Source organism: Drosophila sechellia, chromosome X, assembly GCF_004382195.2.
Source record: "Drosophila sechellia strain sech25 chromosome X, ASM438219v1, whole genome shotgun sequence".
Lineage (NCBI taxonomy): Eukaryota > Metazoa > Arthropoda > Insecta > Diptera > Drosophilidae > Drosophila > Drosophila sechellia.
The window spans coordinates 13696074-13719429 of record NC_045954.1 but is presented as its reverse complement, the minus strand read 5'-3'; the positions used below and the strand labels follow the sequence as shown (position 1 = coordinate 13719429).

Below are 23356 nucleotides of genomic sequence, written 5' to 3'. Positions count from 1 at the left end.
TAATTGTATGATTATTTTTTTGGTTTCCGTTAGAAAAATACTAGTTTTGCCAAAGACAAAGAAAACGAAGAAAAGCAAAAATTCAAGACCAGCAGAGAGGCGATGCTAAAACTAGAGATTCAAATCGATTGCCAGCAAAAACTGAAACTGAAAAAAATCCAAAGCGAAAAATACCGAAACCATAGAAAAAATACCAAACCAAAAAAAAATATATAAAAACTAAAAAAAAAATCGAAAGAAAAGCAAGTAAAGAAGTTGATGTTGGATTTTTGTTTGGTGTCTGTTCCAGGAAACGTCCGAATCGCCCCACCAACAACAACAGCCCCCACCACACGCTGTGGGTGTTGGGGCGGGCGGTGGCTCAGCGGCCGCAGCAGCTGCCGCAGCAGCCGCCCTGCTGCATCAGCAGCAACAGCAGCAGCCCCCACACAGCCCCCCGCCGCCGCCCCTGCACATGTTTCCGTGCATCTACTGCCGCTCGGCCTTCCCCAACCAATCGAAACTCACCCGCCACCTGCTGACGCACTCGCTGAAGACGCTCGAGTATCGCGAACCAACCACCACGGCTCTGCTCCATTCGCATCTGCTGGGCGATCTCAACATGGCCGCCGCCGGCCTACCATCGCCATTCGCCTTTCAGATGAACGCCGCCGCCATGGCGGCCACTTCCGGCAGCGATACACAGGAGCAGGTGGCGGCATTGGCCGCCGCCTTTGGCATCGACATGGAGGCGGCCCTCTCGTTGGCCAGCACCGGCTGTACGTTCCAGAGTTTGACGGGCTGCCTGGAGGCAAGCTCCGGCGGCGGAAGCGGTAGCGGCGGCCAGGGTTCGTTGTCCCGCTCGGCAACTTCCGCCGGAAACGGTGGTGGCCTAATGCTCGGCAGCGGAAGTGGCAGTGGCTCGGGGGCTGCAGCGGCAACGGGTGGCAGCGGCAGCAGCGGCTGTGGTGGCGGTGGCGGTACCGCCACCTCCGGCTCCTTGTCGCCATCCACATCCGCCGCAGCAGCAGCGGCGGCCGCTGCACAATCGCAGTCAGCGGCGCTGCTGGGCGCCGCGTCCAGTGATCCGAATAGTGTTGTCATGTGTAAGTTCTGTGCTAAAAGTTTTCCCGATGTTACATCACTGATCACGCATTTGTCGGTACATACAGGTGATCGACCATTTAAATGTGAGTTTTGTGGCAAAGCATTTAAGCTGCGCCACCACATGAAAGATCATTGTCGCGTGCACACCGGTAAGTCTATAGTTCTAAAAGTTGCCCCTGAAATGCATATATCATATATAGCCCAGAAGTCCCTTTTCACACTTTTTTCTTTGATCAGTCAATTTTTATTGTTTCATTAAAAAAAAACGTATACGTAATATAAATTCCAAATCGCGTATACTACCTGTTGCCTTATTTCATATGTTAAAATACCTCAAAATAAAAAAACTGACATGTTCCAATTAATAATGTTCCATAATTCCAATGTACCAATTATTTGAAATACTGGGCAATTTCTATATATAGGTAACACTAGTATTGTAATACTACTTTTCCAAAGATGTTTTCGGATTTATAATAAAAATATCTCCACGTTTACAGATTTTGAAGCTTATTAAAGTATAAACATAGACCAATAAATTCAATAAATTAATAACCATTAAAATATTTTGCTTTTTTCAAGAGCAACACATGTTATTAGATTAGGCCCTATCATTATCATCCCCCATCTGAAATTTGTGTGTACATTAGCAATTTTATCTATATCTATACGTATTTCCTCGATTTCCTTCAATTTTTTGGGAAATCGCATTTTAGGCGAACGGCCGTTCAGATGTAATATGTGCGGGAAAACTTTCTCGCGCTCAACGATACTCAAGGCGCACGAGAAAACGCATTTTCCCAAGTACGTGCGCAAGTTTTTGTCACCCAGCAGCCCGGTCGATACAAAGGATGAGTTGCCGCAATAGTGAAACGATTTTAGTTTGTTATTAAATTATTATTATTACTATTATTACTACTATAATAATAACAACAATAACAACAACAACCACAATAACAACGCAAACTATTTGCAACACACCAACAACAACATCAACAACACCAACAATTTCAACTACAACAACAATTGATGAGGACGATCCAACAAGAACTTTGACTTACTTAAGGATGAAAATGAAGAGGAAGATGGAAGAGGAGGAGAAGAGACCAACACAACAATACACAAATGCACACACACCCACATATATGTATATACCGTTGAATCCATGTATATACATATGTATATATTTTATTAATTATGTAAACGAGGCATCAGTTCTGAAAGTTTTGGGCAAGCAGAAACTCTAGCAAATAGGAAAGAGACAGCAAAACACCAACACGAACACAACAAAACACACACACACACAATAGAGCAGGCTATAACCGTATATATATATCCCAATATATATACAAATCATCTATATTAATATATACATTATATACAATAATTATATAGCAGCATATTGTCGAATTGTTGAAGTTTATACCAAGAAGCGAACTTGTTTTTTTTTTTTTGATGATACAGGATCTGTCCTTGTAGACAGATGAGAAGAAATGATAGGGAAAGATTTATCCCTTCTTTTTGGATGGCAAGAAAAGAGAGAAACGTTTTTTCTACCCAGGAAAACAGCTAAAGCGCAGCGTGAGAGAGTTGTAGCAGGAATCTAATAAAAAGATAAAGAAAAATAAAACAAAAAAAAATATATATATATATGATATATATATTTTTCAAAGTATATGTTAGAGAATGTAAGACATATAGGCAAGAATGAAAAAGCGCAAAAAAAATTGAAAAGAAATTTACAAAAATATTAAAAACATAAAAAATTGCTAACTATACATGATAAAATTGATCTAATTGAATACGATTTAGTAATGCTAACGATAGCGATTAACGATAAAGATAAACATAAACGTAAACGTAATGAAAAGAACAGTGAACACACGTGATGTAACTTTTTAAGTAGCAGCCGAAGCCGAAGGATCCGATAACGTAGAATGTTGATGATGATAATAATGCGTTAAAGTAGCTTAAAGTATACATAATCCCTGTCCCCGATCGAAACTAGAACACACTCAAAATCAGTAAAAGCAAAGTGAACTGGTGAGCACCCCCCACAATCCAAAACACCAACTCAAATTTTCAATTCAAGTAAAAGCAAAGTGAACTCGGGTATCCCAAAAACATCAATACACCAACACACCGATTCAACAATTCACCAATGCATTAAGTGTAGCATTCTTTTGTGCGTCTTCGGTTTTTAGTTTTGCGCAAGTGAACGCAGTAGAACATACATATCCCAAAAACACACTAAGACACAAGAAAGAAGCTAACACAGACAGGCACAGGCTGATCGGCTACAGATCGAATCGCTATATAGAGGACTCTTTTCGATAGTGAGTTAGTGCAACTTAGTCCCCCGATCCCCTCGCTCACACACGCGTATATTATACACTCACAGAACTTATTATACAGTAACATATACATATATCTATATACAATATTTATATATCTATATAAACCAGATGCAGAAAGCGATAAAAGTGACATTTTTGGAATTCAGATAAAATTTGAGGAAAATGAAAAAATGAGTAAATGAAAAGCAGCAGCAGCAGAATTACATAGAATATCTGTGATCTTAACGATATTTATAAAAACCTTATACATAAACCAAAAAAATATATATATGTATATGAGTAGTAGAGGGAAAAACACACTAGGAATACCAACTAAGGGTAGCTGTAGCGATGAAAACAACATTTGGCTTTAAGATGACCCATTAAAGTTCTTGACGCAAAAACTCACATAATTTCGATAGTTTGTTTTTTTTTTTTTTTGCACCACTCACCCAACCAAGTTTACTTTGCTTTGAAAAACCACACCCCTTAGGCTTTACGATAATGAATTTGTGCTAGAAACTAAAGCAAATGGAAAAGCTTACATATACCCAAGCGTTAAATAAGTAATTATAGATTTTTTGTGTTATCACGTTATCACGAATTCTCCACTTTGGCTTAATCGAAACCCGAAGCTCCGCAGATCCTCGCTGAAAAGTCCTTTTCCACCCAATTAGGTGATTAGCCCGGCAACAACAGCAAACGAAACAACAAGAAATGCAAATCGATCTCAAAATTATAAACAAACGAAAACAAAAATTATCTATAAAAACCAAGGAAGCTTGTGAATATCTTTTGTCGCTGGGGCTAAGCGTGAAAATCGAGGGGAAATCAATAACTCGTTTCTGCGGTTGGGGCAAAGATTTTTTTTTCGATTTTTGGCAACGGATTGGGAACAGCAAGCTGCAAAAACAAACAAAAAAAATGAATAAAAAACTTAAAAACATTTTTAAATATAAAAATATTATGAAAAAGAGGCAACAACAAACGCACACAAAGCACGTTAGACAAAATTCAAAATTCTAAATTTTAAACCAAAAAATAAAAAAAACTTTTGGCAAGAAACAAAAAATGGAAAAACTGAAACAAACACAAAAACTTTTGGATTAAACCATTTGGCTGTGATAGCATTACATGAATAGTAAATAATTAATGGATAACAAAATATTTAACCAAAAACATAAAAAATCGAGGGGAGGAGAATTATTTGCTTTGCATTTTGGAAAAGCGAGGAAAAGCGTTGCCATTTTTCACCTTTGTTGTTGGCTTACTTTTCTCATGCAGTATTAGAGGACTTTAGGAGAGTAGAAGCAACCGGCATCAATTCAATAATTGTGATGTTCAAACGAAAGCAAACACAACGGATATCTGCATTAACAATTATCCAACATAATCAAGCGTAATGAAAAACAAAATTTAACCTTTAGGAACAAATGAAGAAAAAGAAAGCAAAACAAAATTGTGATTTTCGGCCTTTTAGAAACAAAATTATAAAACAATTAATAACGATACAAGTAATGGATAAATAATTATATTAAAAACCAAAAGCTTTCTCGATAATTTTAATTGCATTTCAGTGGGGGAAGTTAGAAACCAAAAATGGGGAAACAATTGATATTATTTTCGGCACAGCCAGACCAAAAAATCTTTGCACAGCCGCCGCAGAAAACCAAACAGGGAAAATCGAAAAGCGATGAAAACCAAAACATTCCAAGGAAACATGAGTAGACAAAGGGTGGACAAGGACGGGCGGGGGTTGGGGGCTTCGATTTCAATGGAAACAATTTTTTTCGCTATTTTTTTTTTCGTTAATTAAATAATGCACTGAAAACAACCCCCACAAAAACACTCTCACATACATACACACAATGTTTCATGCTCTGTGTCTCTTATTAATTTTTTTTTTTAATACATATAAACCTACGTGAATATATATGAATGTATATATATATATATATATATATACATTTAGTTCTAAATGTTTAAGCGAAATGTTATTATTATTATACCAACTTATATGAAATTTATTTAGCTTTAGCAACAAAACAAACCATTTTAACTAAAAAACGTGGCAACAAATTGATATATTTTTGTTTATTTCATTGATAAGTTCGAACTACTTTCTGTTCTGTAATGTATTACCCAAACGCATATTATTTTGTAAAATGATTTTCAGCCAGGACACAATGAATTTGTAAGCTATATGAGAAAAGTAACTAAGCCAACCGACCAGAGAAACAAAATAACATGTCAAACACACATGTCAAAGATTAAATTTAAATTCAAAATCAACAGACGAAAATAAACAGTGACAGGAGCCTAAGTGGATAAACAAAAGAAATGAAAATAAAAAAAATCATAAAACTTTTGGCCTTTTTTTCTTCGTTCAACTTTCATTTTCTCATGATTATACTCATCCAAAACTTTTCACATATCATTGAAAAATTCATTGTGTGTGCATTTTCATTTGCCCTCATTTTAAATGGTTTTACTACTCATTAAGTTTAGTTGATAAGATTTGATTTGCTTAGCGCTTAAGTTGTGATCAAAAGTTCCTTAGTTTGGTTCCCCCATAAACGTTAATTTGTGTTTCAATTATATTTTTATTTTTAATATTTCAACAAGCCATCAAACAGCAGCAACAAGAATAAAAATTTCTAACAAGTTCCTTGACAACAGCAAAACAAAATAATTAATAAACATATAGCAAAATATACAAAATTGCCAATTGACCCCAAGCAAACGAAAAAATCGACACACAGTTTGTTTTTAATTTAGTTTCTTTTTAATTTCTCCTTTCTGTTCGTTTCCTTTTATGGTTTTAGTTGTCCAAATGTTGCCAGTTTTTTTTTTAATTATGTAAAAAAAAGAGAGAAGAAAGAACTTTTGGATCAAATCAATGCTAACACAAATTTTTAGTGGAAATTTTACGAGTAAAGAACTTTTAGGCCTAAATAGAAACGAGAGACTCAAAATTAATTTAGCTTCTTCTAGTTTCCAAAAGATTTAGTTTCAAAATTTTTGGAAAACCCTAAAGTTAATGAAAGGATATCGATACATTAAATATATCTTTAAAGGCACCTAAAGCACCCACATAGAAGCAGCGTACATATATAAACATATATATTGAGATATTCAGCTTCTGTTTAAAGATTTCTGCTTTAGGTTCTACCTTTAGTTCCCAGCACAGAAAAAGCCCTTAAAATAAATGGATAAATGAAAAAGAAAAATATCATTAGGCGTAACTGCAAAAATGCATTTTAAAGGAAACAGGAATTTAAAATTATATATACAAGAACAAGAAACACAATAGCAACAAGAAAACAAAAACAATACAAAATTATATATGTATACAAAGTATTTGGAAAAGCGAAAGTAAGGATATTTATATATGAACCTATATAAATACACACACACACAGACACGGACACAACACACTCACACACACACACACACCCCCCAAATCCCTAGGATATATATACATATGCCTAAATGGAAGCTTCAACTTGTACAGCAATAGCAGTTGAGAGGAGAACATGATGGTATCGAGGGAGAATAAAGTTAATTAACAATTACGCTAGAATTGCATACAAGTCGAATTTATATAAATCTATATACATACAATGCATACTAGCAACATTTACATACTCAACCTACTGTAATACAAATGTTTTCAGTTCGTTTTGAAAACGATTCCAAGCGAAATTCGATCGACAAACTTAGACCTAGAGAAAAGCTTTGGCACACAAAAACGGAAAAAAAAGACGAAGAACGGAATCAATAAATAATTAAAGAAAAGCAACCAAAACAGTTATGCAAAATTACCTAACTAAATTCCCAAAACCAAATTCCAACTCAGTATAATATATAAAATCAAATGAACAAAAATTGCAAGTTTCGGCAAGAGAACCTTTTAAAAAGTTCGTTTCGGTTTTCATTTTTGGCATAGACATTTTTTGCAATCATATTTTCGTTTTCAATTTTTCATTTTCAATTTGTTCTAGCAGAAAAAGTGCTCAGGGTAAACACAGATTCTTCCAATACAATATAACTAATGAATGAACAGAACAGCAGAACAGAAACAAGCAACAAACAATATTTATATATGCATATAACGCTCAGTATATATCTAGATATATATATTATATACAACCAAATATATACAACAACTGCAACAGCAAACAACAATAGTACCAATATTTAAACACAAATCTAATTTACAAAAAAGTGTTGAAAAAGTTGATATACATAGAAATATGGAAAACAGACAACATAATGGCTGCGTAGGAAATGCTTTACAAATGCATTACGTACACACATAGAAAATGTTTACAATCGACTTATATTTTTTAATTGAAGCGTATTTTTTTAATTAATTAACTAACTGTAATCAACAAGAACAAACAGCAACTATAACGACAAATGAATAATAAGCTTAACAGCTATGAACAGTAATGATTTTACACAATCAAACAATAGATGAAAATATATTAACGAGAAGCGAACTGAGTCAGTGCTTTGACCTTTTCTTTTAGTATCTACATTTCTCTTGGTTACCACAGGATAGTTGAAAGTGTAAAGTCTGGGTTTTTATACAATAAATAGACCCTCGCTTAGTACCTTCCTGCTCCAAACGCAATAAATGCCTTTTTTTAAATGACAAAACAGTGCTAGATTACGCTCAGAAGTATGCCACAATTTCGAAGTTCAAGGGTCCGGTCCGAACTAGTTCCGAAACATATACCTACGCATTTACCAATAGAACTCTATCTCTCTCTCTCTCTCTCAAGTGACAATAAACCAGGAAAAAACTGACGAAAACAACAAATCAGTTTGAGAACTAGTTCTCAAAACCGAACCAAATCGCACCCAAATACAATCAGCGAACTGCAGTTGGTTAGCAATAGTCAATAGAACACAACTGTACTTAAATGAACCTGCAGAACTAAGTTCAGGGGTACTAGTTCCGGGCCCCAAAAGAATTGCGGCATATGCAAACGTAAGACGACATATGATTGATTGATTGATTGATTGAGCCACACACATACCTACACACATGTACCCTGTTGACGAATTGCCTTCTTCATTGATTTACATAATCACCTACAATACAAATAATTTAAGTACCCACAGTGAAGCGATCGCTAGACCGATAATTAGAAACAATTATTAAATAAACAAAGACCGACAAGACAAGAAGTAACAATTGATATTTACACCCAGCTCATAGATGTTTTCCACGTTTTTTACAGTGTTACAGATAAAACCCAAAACCACAAAACATAGAAAAAGCAACAAAAAAAATGTAATAATGATAGAGTGAAATAACAAATGACAAAGGAAATGAATTGTAACGAATGCAACTTGAGTTGTAGTCAAGGTATATAAAGATTGTTTGTTCGTAGTATTCGTAGTATATTTTTTGTATACCGCATGTGTTTCTGTTTGACAAATCCTTACTTTCAATATGCCTTTTTCTGTTCGTTAAGCGAAACTTGTAAGCGCAGCAAGCGGGACAGTGAAACGCAATAAACTAAACATAATGATAACTAGCAATTGGTTTCATCGGCGTATAAAATCAACCACAACAACAACAACAACCCCAATAAGAATAACAACCACAAAGCTATAATTAAACAAAAGAAAAACTAAATATGTTTGAGTGCCAAGCTAACAATTCGAGGACATACTGTACATAGATAAAAAAATAAAGAGATGGAAAACGAACCAAAAACAAACACGAATAACTTTTAAAACTATACTCAAAAACTAGGCGTCTGTGTGAGTTCAGGAAAATCAGGCAAACTAGTTTCAAAATTTTCAAAATTCCTCATAAGAAATTTGACATTATTTCGAAAACATTTCGAAAATTCAACAAATTAGTTTCCTGATTGCGCCTAAAAGCACGCAATACTATTTCAATAGAACTCGAAAAACATTGTTCAATTCGATTTTTGACTTTTAAAATGCTGAAAGATGTACATGAAATGCGTTCAATAGAATCACAGCAGAAAAACAAGCGAACCTTTTAATGCAAGTCTAAAATGTAAGGCTAAACAGGAGACAAACCTAGAACCAATTTTTAAAGAATATCAGCGCGGAAAAGGCCCCTCCCCCCCTTTCCAAGATGTACATTTCCACACACACAAAACACAACGTACACACTTTTTGATACCCTAAAGTCAAGTTAATGAATATGATATCTACACACATTTATATATAGTAATGTATGAGGTAAACAAATAGCAGGACATTGGAAACCTAAAAGAAAGCTTCAAAAGTTGTAAACAATTTTTTTCGGTATAAGCTCAAGACACACGTACATGTACACACACACACACACATACACACGCAAAGGAGGAACTCACACATATACAGAGAGGCAGAGGAGCGAGTGTAAAATTTAGGCTGAACCAGCGAGAAAAATTGTTAATACTAGCTTGTGGGGCTTATTTTATATTGGTCGAAAACGGAGGCTGAAAGCTGATCAATTTTTTGGAAATTAGCATGGAAAAACCAAAAGAAACGACAGAAAGGTTAAACGAGAGGAAAGAGAGAAAAAAACAACACTGTAGTGCCTAATCCCCTTTAAACAAGAGAAGAAAAAAACAAAAAACAAAACTAAAAACAGAATAAAAAAAATAAAAAGTCGAAAACCAAAAAAAAAAATATATATATACAATACATATATACATTATACATACTAAAGTAATATTTTATAAAAACGCGCAGAGCAAAAACCTAAAAAAAAAACAACAAGAACAAGGAAGTCAAAAATGGAAATTGCAGTTTTTTTGATAGTTATTTTTTTAGCGAGCAATGGGAGGCATTGAGATCTATATATACATATATATATAAAACTAAATATACATACACACCTATACATTAGTATATCTCACACACATACAACCCACACCCACATTAATACAAAAAGTACTTACGGCATGTAAAAAAGAAATTAGTTTCTAACGAATGGCGAAAAAAATGAACATGAAAATGAAAAACTATTAGAAAACTGCAAGGCAAATTTGCGAATTTTAGGCAGTTAGCTATACTACACTCGCCCACACACACACCAACAAACACACACACACACTCAACCAAATCGAGAAAACAAAGTAGAAACAACAACAAAGTAGATTTGCATATCCCCAAAAACAAAAACAAAAAGAAGGAAAAGTAAAGGTTTGGAATGATAAGAAGTGAATGGAAAAGCCACACAAGCACAGACACACAAGAAACCAATTTATCAAAAAAAATTAAACTAGCTTTTAGTAATGAAAGAGAATACTACTATTTTCACTGAGAAAAAAACACCAGAACAAAACAATGTAAACATATTTAATAAATTTAAAGAAACCCAAAAAGAAAAAACCATATTTTCGACATAAGTAAAATGAATGAAATACATTTTTAACCTTCCTCGATAATTTTTCAAGCATACGGAAAAGCAAATGAATTATTTTCAACGTAGTTGTTTTCGTTCCAATTGATCTTGAATTAAGAATTCAAGCCATGCATCCAAAATAATTATATGAAATATAATACAAAATAGCAGCACACACGAAGCAAGTTGAAAAGTTGAAAAATGGGTAGCAAATTAATAGTTTTAGTACACGACGGTTGAGAAAATTTTTGTAAGTTCCCTATTGAGGCTCATTCATAAATAATTTTACGAATAATTTTTAACACTTATTATTTGTTTGTTTTTAGACTTTTTTTAAATATTTTCTCTTAAGTTATTGAACATAAATCAATAAACGCAGGGGAAAACAGCTCTCGGCTTGAAAGCATTCCAATGGGGGATTTTCCACCGAAAATATCTGGGATCCTTGAGCTGTTTTTCCAAATGCAAATGGAACTGCCTAACATGAGGGTTAATAAACAGAGTAGGGCGCTTTTAAAACCACACTGACAAAAACAAAACAGATAACATGAAGTTCTCAACAAACCGATATCCGAAGAAAAGTTTAAACAATAAACAATAACCGAATTAAGAGGATGAACAAATAGCTGCAATACGTTATGATTACGTCAATATGTTCCTACAATATAGACATACAAGATACATAAATAATTTATATAAATATATATTCTTAACTAACTGTAAACACACCACACAGAAAAGCAACAAAACAAAAAAAACAACAAAAAAAGAGAAGAGATTGCGATGAAAGAATTATACAATAATTAATTTAAGGCCGCCGCCGAAAAAAATTCACTAAGAGCAGCAGCGACTAACTAAAACTAAAACTAAACCTTAAATAATCACCCGCTTAAGTTTTATTCAAACATTTTCATCAACATTATCCTAAGTTAAGCAATTTCCCATTATTTATTGAGCGAACGTAAACTTAAAATGACTCTAAAATAATGCAAATTATATATACACACATATAGAACTATATACTGCAATTTAAGTTCCAATCGATACAATTTAGTTTTCATTTATTTTTTTTATAATTCGACATAAGTTTTTGATATTTTGTGGCTAATAAAAGCAAATGAAAGAAACCATCAAAAGCGAAATAAAAATATATTAAAACCATTTCACTCTCATGTACATTCCTTATCGCTTTACACACATACACACCTACAAACACATACTTAGCACCCATACCAACACCCCCGAGCTGGAACTATATACACATACATATGTAGTTCCAAATTGTACTTTGTACTCTACATGCAAGAGAGCTTGATGGGAACTCAACAGATATATATGGAAAATACCCGAAAAAAAAGAAAACGAAAAATAATTATTACTAATGAAACGAGGAAAGGTTAAAAATATACGCTAACTATATATTTTTTTCGTAGTCGAAACAAGAACTAAAAAAACCAAAAGCACTGAGCAAGAATAATTACTTACAAGAACTCTCCACTCAAATTTCGATTCGACTCGACTCATTTTTCGAGTTGACCCAATGCTGAATAAAACTAAAAAAAAAACTCCAGAATTAAAAACTAATGAGAGCAGCTTTTCAGGCACCAAACAAAAAAACAAGCAAGAAATAAGAAAAAGAAAACAAATAGAAGCAATCAAGAAGAATATTTTAGAACGAAATTGAATTCAATTACTTACACACAGTCGAGGCAAAAATCATATTTTAGGCAAACCAAAAGCAAAAAAAAAATCCACACACTCGTACCCAGAACAACAAATTTATATGAAAATTATTACAAGCATAGAAGAAGAAGGAAAAAAAATAAGAAAAATATTTAAGCAAAGCAAGGCATATCATAGTTTATAACAAGAAACCGAAATACAAATATGAAGATTGCAAAAGAACACAAAAACAGGCAGAGAAGATTCTGAAAGTTTCCAGAGAACGGCCTCCAAAAGCAGTTTTAATTTCTATCCGCAGCCCCGAATTCCCAAAAATTTTCCCAACTCCCCAGAGAATGTCAAAAAATAATTGAAGAAAGGCTAACGAGAGGGAATCAAGACAGCAAGTTAAAAAAAAAAAAAAAACTAGATTGAAAAACAAGAGAAAGTGGAGATAAATACATGCAGAACATGAAAACCTATAGGATCAGCAGATGGATCAGTCATATATAGCTAGCTATATAGTCTATAGTCTATGCCTAACAACATTTCTAATAGTCGAGCGATTGAAAAGATATTAAATAAATGGAACTCGAGAACTTGTTCACACACACGCGACACTCACACACTCTTACACACAAATACAAGCAGAGTAAAGAATGAAAAAAAAGAAAAGAAAACAAAGAATGAAGATGCAAGTGGCGGAGCTAAAAAATGGAAAACAGACAAAAAAAAAGAGATGAAGAAAATGAAATAAAATTCTAAATAAATAAAAATATTGAAAAATATTTGCCCCGTCGCGAGTTTTTATTAATTAACAAACGTGGCGATGCCGTGGTAAAAATCTATTTTCATAATTTTATAATAGTAAAGAGGCAATACTATTGTAAAAAATATATATTTAAATTATCACTTTTGCAGAGCAATTACATTTTATTTGATTATTGGGTTGGGCAGTTATTGGGCTATGTTCAACGTTTTCTTATTTATAAGGGTATCAACATTTTTATATTCATTACTTTAAAATCTATCATTTTGAATAGAAATGATAATATAATATTATTTTTCTTCTTTGGGTGAGCTTAAGCACTCTTTTTTTGTTGGGATATTCCTAAGTGTTAAGTCTCAAGTCTTGATCCTAGCCTAAGTAATCCTTTGTTTCCAAAACGTACTCATGACCGAACGCATATATATAGCAGTCACCTATGTAAGTATATGTTATCCACTACTCTACAGCTTTTTCAACTATCTATCTACCTATCGAATTATCGTTTCGACTCCTCCGTACTTTGATTTGCCCACCAAATGCCAGATTGTTCTCTTCACATCTAGATGTCTTTTTGTGTGAGCTTATAAGTGTTTGCTTGCCTTGTATTCAGTTGCCTTGCATGAGTTGATAATGTAGCCGGACCCCCCCTCCTGCAGCATATAGATTTCGATCCCTAGAACAGGTGGACTAGCAGCTCCTCCTTTTCGTCAGCTTAGAGTTTTAAGGATAACTCCACTTTAGCCCCATACTCTTCTGACCCCCCCCCCCCCCCTTCAAACAAAATAAATCATATAAAGCAGTAAAATATAGGCACTGCACTCCAACAGCATATAGATTGTACTGCCAGAACCCGACTATATATACCGATTTCTGATCCCACAGCTGCTACGCAACTTCAGCTCCCCAATGAGCGCCATGGCCGCCAGTCGCTGCCCCACACCCTTCGCCTTCCCATTCTCGCCCCTCGGCCTGAGCCTCTTCGACATCGATCCGTCCAGAATTCTCAGCCTGCTGCACCACCAGACCTGGTTGGCAGAGGAGGCCCTCAGGTGAGTGATCCATTGGTCAATTGAATGGGTAGAGGAGTGGAAAGAAAGATTAATCAAAAGATTAATCGTATATTAATCAAAAGATTAATCGAATATTAATCAAAAGATTAATCGAATATTAATCAAAAGACTAATCGAATGCCTAATCAAAAGATTGATCGAAAGATTAGTTTACTGCTTTGACAGCCAAATTACGATTGGAAAATAATTCTACAAAACTAAAAAAAATTTGGAATACATCACATAAACTAATTTCCAAGTGTTAACCATAAAACTTTGCTCATTCGCAGGACACGCGGTCTGCTGACGGCGCCCAAGGACTTTCCGCACCGCTTCACGACACTCAGCGACCTGCTGACCAAGGACTACCAGCCGGGTGCTGGACAACCGATGGTAACGGCCACAGCGACAGCGACCACAGCCTCTTCGACCAGTCAGGTGAGTGCCAGCCGATCCGGCGACACGCAATACAACAAGCACGGACAGCAACCGCAGCAACCTCAAACCGGCGGAGCAGCAGGATCTGGCGTAGGTGGTCTGGGTGGAAGCCCTACGGCAGGAGCGTCATTCAACCTGCGTTACCCCACGCCCCCCGCCTTCTACCAGCAGCAGCAGCAGGGTAAGGGTACCAAATCGTCTCCTTCGCCCCAGCAAATGGCCACCAGCTCCACCACAGTCATGTCCAACGATTCTGGGGAGGATAGCTGCAAGCGCAGCTCGGCGGACAGCGATGAGGTGACCACCATGGAGCTGCCCAGCGAACGCAGTGCCCAGCTGTACAAGGAGTCGCTGGAGCAGCTGCTGCAGCGCCAGCGTCGCACTCCCATCCTGGCGGGCTCGGGATCGGGCTCTGGTTCGGGTACGGGATCGGGCAGTGTTATTGTTGATTCCGCCGGTCTTAGGCAGTACACCCAACTTTTGTTGGCCGGAGCCGCCTCTAGTGGTGCTTCCGATCTGAAGGAGAAGAGCTCCTCGTCGTCCACCTCGTCCACGCCACCGCTACTGACCCAGCAGCTCAGCCAGATGCTAAAGAGTCCCTCGGACACGTGCTCCTCGCTGTTCAGCTCGTCGGGTGGCGGCACAGGATCGGCCGGCCCGGGAGTCACCGGCGAGACCATCGAGGAGGAGACCCGCTGCGTGGTCTGCAATGCCCATTTCCCGAACGTGTGGCTGCTGGAGCAGCATGCCGCTCTCCAACATCCCCATGTGGGCCCCGGCGAGGAGAAGCCTTTCATCTGCGAGCAGTGCGGCCAATCGTATCGCTATCGCAGCGCCTACGCCAAGCACAAGGAGCAGAATCACCGTGCTCGTCTGCCGGCCGACAAGCTCTTCACCTGCGACGTGTGCGGCATGCAGTTCCGCTACCTGAAGAGCTTCAAGAAGCATCGCTTGAACCACGCCCTCGAGCGGCTCCATGGGAAGAAGAGCGTGGGCGTGATCGGACGACTGGGCGGATCTGGTTCGGGACCCGGTTCCTCGGCGATTTCCGTCTCGGTGGCGGCACCTACTTCCGTTTCCGCCTCTGGATCCGTGACCTCGGTGGATCAGGATGTGGTCACCAGCTCGCAGGAGCCCATGATGGCCGACGAGGGCGAGGATCTGCGCGTGAATGTGAAACGCGAGGGTCCCGCCGATGAGCAGAGCGCCGAGTCGCGGGCCAACGACCTCGAGGAGCACGAACAGGACAACACCGTCGACTCCGCGGGCATCACGATGCTCTACCAGGACAACAACTCCTCGGCCTCGGCCTCCACCAGCGCCACCGAGCCGAACATTAGCAGCTCCGACGGCATTCATAGTACAAACAAGCGGGTATGTAGTCCTCGATATCGTAACAAAGTTGCCTTCTTTATAAAGAATCTTAAGAGATGTGAAATTAATTTACAATTTTGTTACTTTCCTTCTAATCCACCTATGCTGCAGTCGCGCCTGCACCACTTGGAAACGGATCCCTCCTACCCACACCACCATCACCACCACCACCATCACCATCAGCAGCAGCACCACCAGGCGCACCATCAGCACCACAATCCGCAGTCGCAGCTGCCGACCCACTTGGGCCACGTTTCACTGCCACTGGTGGCCACCTCGGCCGCCGGCTCCTCATCCTCGGCGGCTGCCGCTGCCGTTGTGGCCGCTGCCCAGGCACAGGCCAGTTCCGGCGCCACCGGAAGCGGCCCAACCGGAAGCGGTGCACCCGGTAGCGGCAGCGTTGGCTCCGCAGGCAGCTCAGCTGCGAGCGGCGGCATCAGTTCCCTCAGCTCGCTCACCTCCTTGATCAACGCCGAGCGCATTCCGAACGAACAGTTCCTGGGACTCAATCCGCAGGAGGCCTCCATCCTCAACTTCTTGCGCGTGGATGCCGCCGAGCGACAGAGGGACAAGCGGTGAGTCTTTCGATCCCTTCAGACCACACTGCGTATGAGTAATATTGTTATATTGCAATCTTAGAAAGAGTAATGTTTTAAGGGGGCGAGACCAACTTGATGAATCGTATTATGTCTAAAAGATTAGTAAAATATTTACCTAAAAGAGATGCAATGTGCAAATATTATGGGCTTACATGGCGGAATAGTAATTTTAGTTTAGAAGGGATTCCTTTGGATCTTCTTGATTTTTCTATGAATTAAAAATGTATTTTTTAAAAAGCTCGACTAATGTTCTGTTTCGTTCGGTTTCAGACCGGCCACCTCGCGATTCGCGTGCCCCTTTTGCGGCAAGTGTGTGCGCTCCAAGGAGAATCTGAAGTTGCATGTGCGCAAGCACACCGGCGAACGGCCGTTCGTGTGCCTCTTCTGCGGACGTGCCTTCGGTGGCAAGTCGGACCTGACCCGCCACCTGCGGATCCACACCGGCGAGCGGCCGTACCACTGCGAGTCCTGCGGCAAGTGCTTCGCACGGGCGGACTACCTGTCGAAGCACCTGACCACCCACATCCACAATGCGCCGCGCTGAGATGAGGCGCGTAGGAGACGGCTCCTACGCAGATAAGGAACCAGCTCCACGATAAGACACGCTCACACTCACACACACACACGGCACAACCCACACCAACACACACACTAAATACAGGATGTTAAAGCCGATGTGTATAAATCCTATTATTATCAGAAGCTCTACGATTAGATCGATGTAGCACACATTTTTTCGCTAGAGTGTTTTTTTTTTTTTTTTTGGTGCAAGCTAGAGAAAAACAAAATTACGGGCAACTAATTAGCACGGGTATTAAAGTGTTTAAGATTCTGAATATACACCTATCTCTCTAAAATATAAATATTATGTGTGAGTAAGGTTTACGATTATAATTACGGATTATAATTATTATCGTAGCAAAAGATTAAGTTTTTCTACAACTATGATTAAGTGCAGATGGGAACGAAATGCGACTTGGTTCTGTGAGACAAATTATTTATAATTTCTAATAACAATAACATTAACGAAACAGCCACAAACAAATAGCATCAGACACTGCAATAGCAAATAAACAAAATAGTCTGTATTTTCTACCGAAACAAATGGAGTACCGCAGATCTGCCGTTGATATACACAATAGATAAAATATATTTAATTTTACACCGATCTATAGAAGCTAACTAGCAACAATTTGTACAAAACAAACAAAAGCCGAGCAAACGAGAGAAAACTAACTTTGCAAGGATCAATGCAATAACTGAGTAAACTCTGTTACCTACCACAGAAAACAATAAGCGATATGGGATTTTAGTTAATTCTAGTACAGAAACTGTACTGGAACTAAGCCAACCACTAAATACTACATGTAAAACAATGTTTCAACGATGCGAGTGCAAGCATTATTTATTCTTCGGTTGACCGATCTACATGCATATATACACATATGTTCAGTATGGAGGCGTAGTTGGTTTATAGGATTATTGTAAAGCTAGGAGATACGAATGGGATCTACCACCGTCAATAGTTTAATTTATATACATACAAAGCAAAGCGAAGCAAGGCAAATCAAAGCAAAACAAAACTAAAAAACAAACATAGCAACAATTAACAATTACCAATAGCAATTACAATTAAAACTGCAACTGCAAATGCAACTACAACAACACAAAACTAACTGTGATCACAACAAGAAAAGAACATTGAAGTTTTAACTAACCTACAAACAAGCTAAACAGGCAAGAATAGTTTATAGCGATGGCAACCATGGCAAGCAATAGAGAAATTGGACGGTGCTGGCAATCCTGCAGCTGCCGCATCGTCCATCCGCTGGAAACGAAATGTGCAATTAAACAATAAAAACAATAAACTAGAGAAAGCCCAACATGATTTCTCAACCGATATTTGCTTCATTTTTAACTTAGTTTAGCAGACACATACCACACAGGAAAATCAAATAACAAAAACAAGCAACCTTGAACCAAGAACATCGAATTAAAATGTAAAAAATGAAGAAATGAATCCGAAAAACTCAAATGCGTAGAAGGGTAGAATTCAAAGTTTTTTGTATTTAGTAAATGTCTAACGCAATAAGAAGAGTTATGAGAATTGCCGTACCAAAAAAGTGGAAAGTAAAAAACAAACACTGAGAACAAATCAAAGTAAAGTGGTAGAAGTAAAGTAAATGAAAACTTTCACTGTGCCAAAAAGTTTCAAGTACCTCATAATTTAACTAAATATTAAAGAGAAGCAACTAACCACACCGAAAACAGCCCACACAATCCACAAGCAGTCCACACACGATCCACACGCCCCAAATAATAATTATACAAACATACATACATATATCCCGTAACAAAATGAGTCTAGACAGGAATTGTCAAAGCGTATGATTACATAGAATCTGAAAGCTGAAAGCGAAGCGTTAACTAATCCTAATTTACCAACCGGAGAGGGCTAGAAAATAGTTAGTTAGATAGAGATAGCGATAGACCTAGAGATAGGGACGGATATAGAATAGAGACAGAGACAGAGAGAGATGGCGCTGGCGATAGCGATAGCAAGAGAGAGAGACAGATGCAAACAGATTCAGCGCATGTGGAGATCTACCATCCAAAGGGGATCCACATGTATCGTATATAGTATATGGATCATGATGGGATCCCCGATTTTCGATTATTTTTTGTAATTTATTTATTCTCCAGCAACACAGTTCTGCCTACATTTTCTCTCCAAACTTAAGTGTTCAATCTTAGCGAATATATATTTGCCTTGGAATATATATGTTATGTGATAGTTTAACTAATTAACCGCACCCCTTGAGTTATGCCATTTTAACAACAACATACTTTGCCTAATTATTATACCTTGATTGTAGCGAAAAGACAACAAATCACTTTATTTTCTCGATACATATGTAAGTTTTTTCAATTTCGATTGTGTCAGTATGTGAACCGTCAAAGATCAGGGCCTCTAGCAAATGTTATAGTTTTAGTTCATTATTATTATTATTATTGATAATCTGATGTGAATTTTTGAGCGGACCTTATTATAGAATTACCTTTCTTTGGTTCTCGATTTCTCCTTGAATTACTATTTATTTTCCAACAACTACACTGCAACTGCAACCACAAACAAAAATCAAACACTGCCTTTTGTAAAACACAAAAACCAGCAAGTATAATGCAAAATTTGTAATCTTACTATCTTAAGTTACTCTGTTTTAAATCGTAAATTTAATTTTTTTATGTTCACATCACAAATGCCGAAATCAATTTGAAAAACTCTGTTTTACTTTACTTTTACTTTTATTTTTTCCAAGCTCTACATTAAGTTTTTAAGCACAATAACAACAACAACAACAAGCTGTGAGCTGTGTATGTGAATGAATTATTTGTATGAATATTATTACAGTTATGACACTCTTATTATTATCAATTTTTTTGGAAACACTTATTATTTTGGAATTATTATTTGATAGTATTTATTAATAAAGTTTTTTGCCACGAACACATTATTGTTTGACCATCTCGGGCACATCCGTCGATATGAAACCATCCGTCGATTTTCACTTCCTTAAGTTAACCCACTATTTTGTATGTTTATAGTTGAAAATGCGCCTTAAAAGAATTTTAGGAAACTAAGGTAAGAAAAGTGGAGAGGCAAAACAAAGTGTGTCATAAATACTCCATTTCGGTAAGATACAAAACGTTTAATGTAATTAAGGAACCCAAAAAAAGGAAAGCAATATTAAGTGAACTAAAGAAACCAGTAAAGCTAAAGTAATTTTTTCTTAGGTGTGCGTGTGCAAGTAAATGTTAATGAAAAATAAAGAAAAAAGAAGGAAACCTATTAAAATCATTAAATGCAAAATAATCACCATCAAAATTAAGGCGAAATTTAATTGAATAGCGAGTACTGGAATTTTTTTGTGAATGTGCAGAGCGGGAGGAGCAAAAAAAAATTGATTTTAAGCCAAAAATTGGAGGGATTTAAGACTCTTATTTCGTATATACATACATATACCTATATTACAAATTTACCACGTAGGCAGTTTTATTAAGGCATTGACAACATGCAGGAAAATACGTGTAACAGAAAATTACATTACAAAATTCAACAACGAAAACTTTTGGCATTACAAATTAATGCATTTTTAAATACAATATTTATTGATATACCTAGATTTAAAACGCAGCAACAACAACCAGGCGAAAGCGATGAGAAAATTCCAAATAAGACGGAAACGGATAGAAAAAAAAGCATAACAAAGAAATCCAAATATTATACATAGAATATATCTATATACAGATACATAAATGTACACGTGGTTTTCGGTGTCTATTACTTATATAAATAGATATATATACATACATTATATACAAACATCATATTATACACTTGACGTGCATATTTTGAAACAAAACCCAAAAACCCCGAAAAGCCCAAAAAAATAAATATAAATGTTGTTCATTTGACTAATACGCGAAAGCAACTCAACCAAACAAAAATATATTCTAGCATATATAAAAACTAATGGTATTCCACTCCCACACGTACACTCACCACCAGGGACACCCAAAATTGGGACATTTCATATTTTCAAACATACATATGTATGTTTCATTATCATGGATTTCGCAAAATGCATTACACATAATGTTTACCTTGTCGCAATTCCTAGCATAATTAAAGAGAAAGTCCTACCGCAAGCTTTATTATCCTGATTCAAACCACATCAGTTACTTTAGTGCTTGGGTGTCCCCAGATCATTTAGCAAAATACATGAAAGTTTTAAACGTAATAATACACATTAACAAAAATAAAACTACGATTTCATGAAATTAAGACAATTTCAAGGTTTCACTTGCAAAAAAAGAAGAGGAAAATGAAAAAGGCATACCCATATAACAATGTTCTATATTGTAGTCAAAATCATTTTAATCAGTTTTGGATACACTTTGATTTTAGTGTTGAGCAAAATGGAAAGAAATGAAACGACGATTTCGTTACGATGAAAAACAATTTTAACTTGTCTAAAACCAATTAAATTGTTAACAGCAACTAACTCATGTATGTAAATACATTAAATGGATACCATCTCAAAAAGGAAAACCACAAAATATACAAAAAACCAAGGCGATTGCAAAAACGAAAATGAAGAATGGATAGCAGAAGCATAATAAACATAAAATGTAGTACATGCAATATATTTTTCGGTGTTAGGCGTCTTTTTGAGATTTTTACAGAATACCAGACAAAATCCCTCAAATAAAATCTATAAAGTATAATATTTCATTGTTGATGTTGTGAGCAAACTAAAGGAAACTAAACCAAACCAAAACCAAACTAAAGTAAATTGTATTTATTTCTCCTACTCTCTCAACAGTCTCTCACCCAAGCTCTAAACTTTAGCTGTCGTGTCTCTTTAAATATTTATAGGGGTTTATAAGTCGTAGGAGATGCGGAAACAATGGAAAATGTTTCAAACATTTTTTTTTTTTATATACACATAAACAAAAGATTCGGTGTCTACAAATTATATGAAACTTAAGATGCAACTAAGGAAAACATTTTTAGATCAAATTCGAGTGGTTAAGCGATTGGATGGCAGCGCAGTTGAAGGGCTGGAGTTGAAAAGCTGGTGTGGCAATTTGCAAATGGGAGGAAATACTTAGCAATAATTCTGAAATGACCTCAATCAAATATTTTTGAAATTTTATATATTTTAGTCGTGCAAAGGAAAACCTAAATGTGTATATAAAACTTTAAAAATACATACAAATCGAAATAGCAAAATAAACAAAATGAAAAACAAAAACAAACAAAAAAAAAAGCACATAAAAATGTCTCTCGAACGAACGAAGAAAGAATGTGATATTTTTCTAAGGTGTACTACAAAACATAATGATGAAAACAAATATGAAAACTAAAATCAAAGATGCAACAATTCGAATAAAATATTTAACACTTTTACTGAGAACCAGAAATAGAGCAAGCCCACATAAAATAGAACAAATTGCAATAGAGACTGATTTTTGACATCATCATCTCATTGACATTCTCACCACCAATTACAATACGAACATTTTTCATCAAACCCAACAACAACTTTTACAACAGTTACAGTTTGAATAGGAAAAAAAACTGGTCAAATGGGTGGTTCAGATGCGAAATCTCCTTTGATTTTCCAGTCTGCAAGGACGAAGTGAAGGATTTCCACGCATAGTTTTAGGTGCCTCTTTGGGTTGCTTTAAATTGGCGGGGAATATTTTCCACGTCAAAGTATGGGCTATAGATTCATTTGAGTTCTTCGAGTGCACAGCGGACGACGGAAAGCGAGAGAGTAGGGGAAAATATGAAAATATGGGTGTGAAAGGTGCGGAATTAATGGAACCAATTCGAGACGCATCGCGTCAAGGTTAAGGTTTACAGATGGGACTTAGAAGCAATGTTAGTTTAGGCGTGGCAGGGCGTAGAGTTGGGTGCATTCGCACAGAGTTGTAATTATTTTTGTGATAAAATCCGAAGCGCAATTTTTTTCTCCAACTGTATGGTAGGTTAGAGGTCTGTACATAGGCGGGGGGCTAAGAGGGAGAGTTCGGGGAACGGGAGAGAGAAAGAGAGGGGTCAGGGGTCATGGGTTAGGGGTCAGGTG

General features: G+C 36.8%; 1 protein-coding gene across 4 annotated transcripts in view; it reads left to right on the top strand.

Annotated features, from left to right (window-relative positions):
- LOC6618473 (sal-like protein 1) overlaps positions 1-20208 on the top strand; it is a 111118-nt gene extending 90910 nt beyond the window's left edge. For 2 of the 4 annotated variants that reach the window (XM_002042707.2, XM_032724391.1), the window contains exons 6-9: positions 14123-14289; positions 14580-16101; positions 16213-16676; positions 16971-20208. In XM_002042707.2, coding sequence (XP_002042743.2) covers positions 14123-14289; positions 14580-16101; positions 16213-16676; positions 16971-17244 — 2427 coding nt within the window. In that variant the 3' untranslated portion in view covers positions 17245-20208. Of the gene's footprint in view, positions 1-289; positions 1236-1802; positions 5790-14122; positions 14290-14579; positions 16102-16212; positions 16677-16970 lie in introns of those variants that run through there. The other 2 variants (XM_032724393.1, XM_032724392.1) reach the window with 2 other exon arrangements.
- Positions 20209-23356: the final 3148 nt, after the last annotated feature.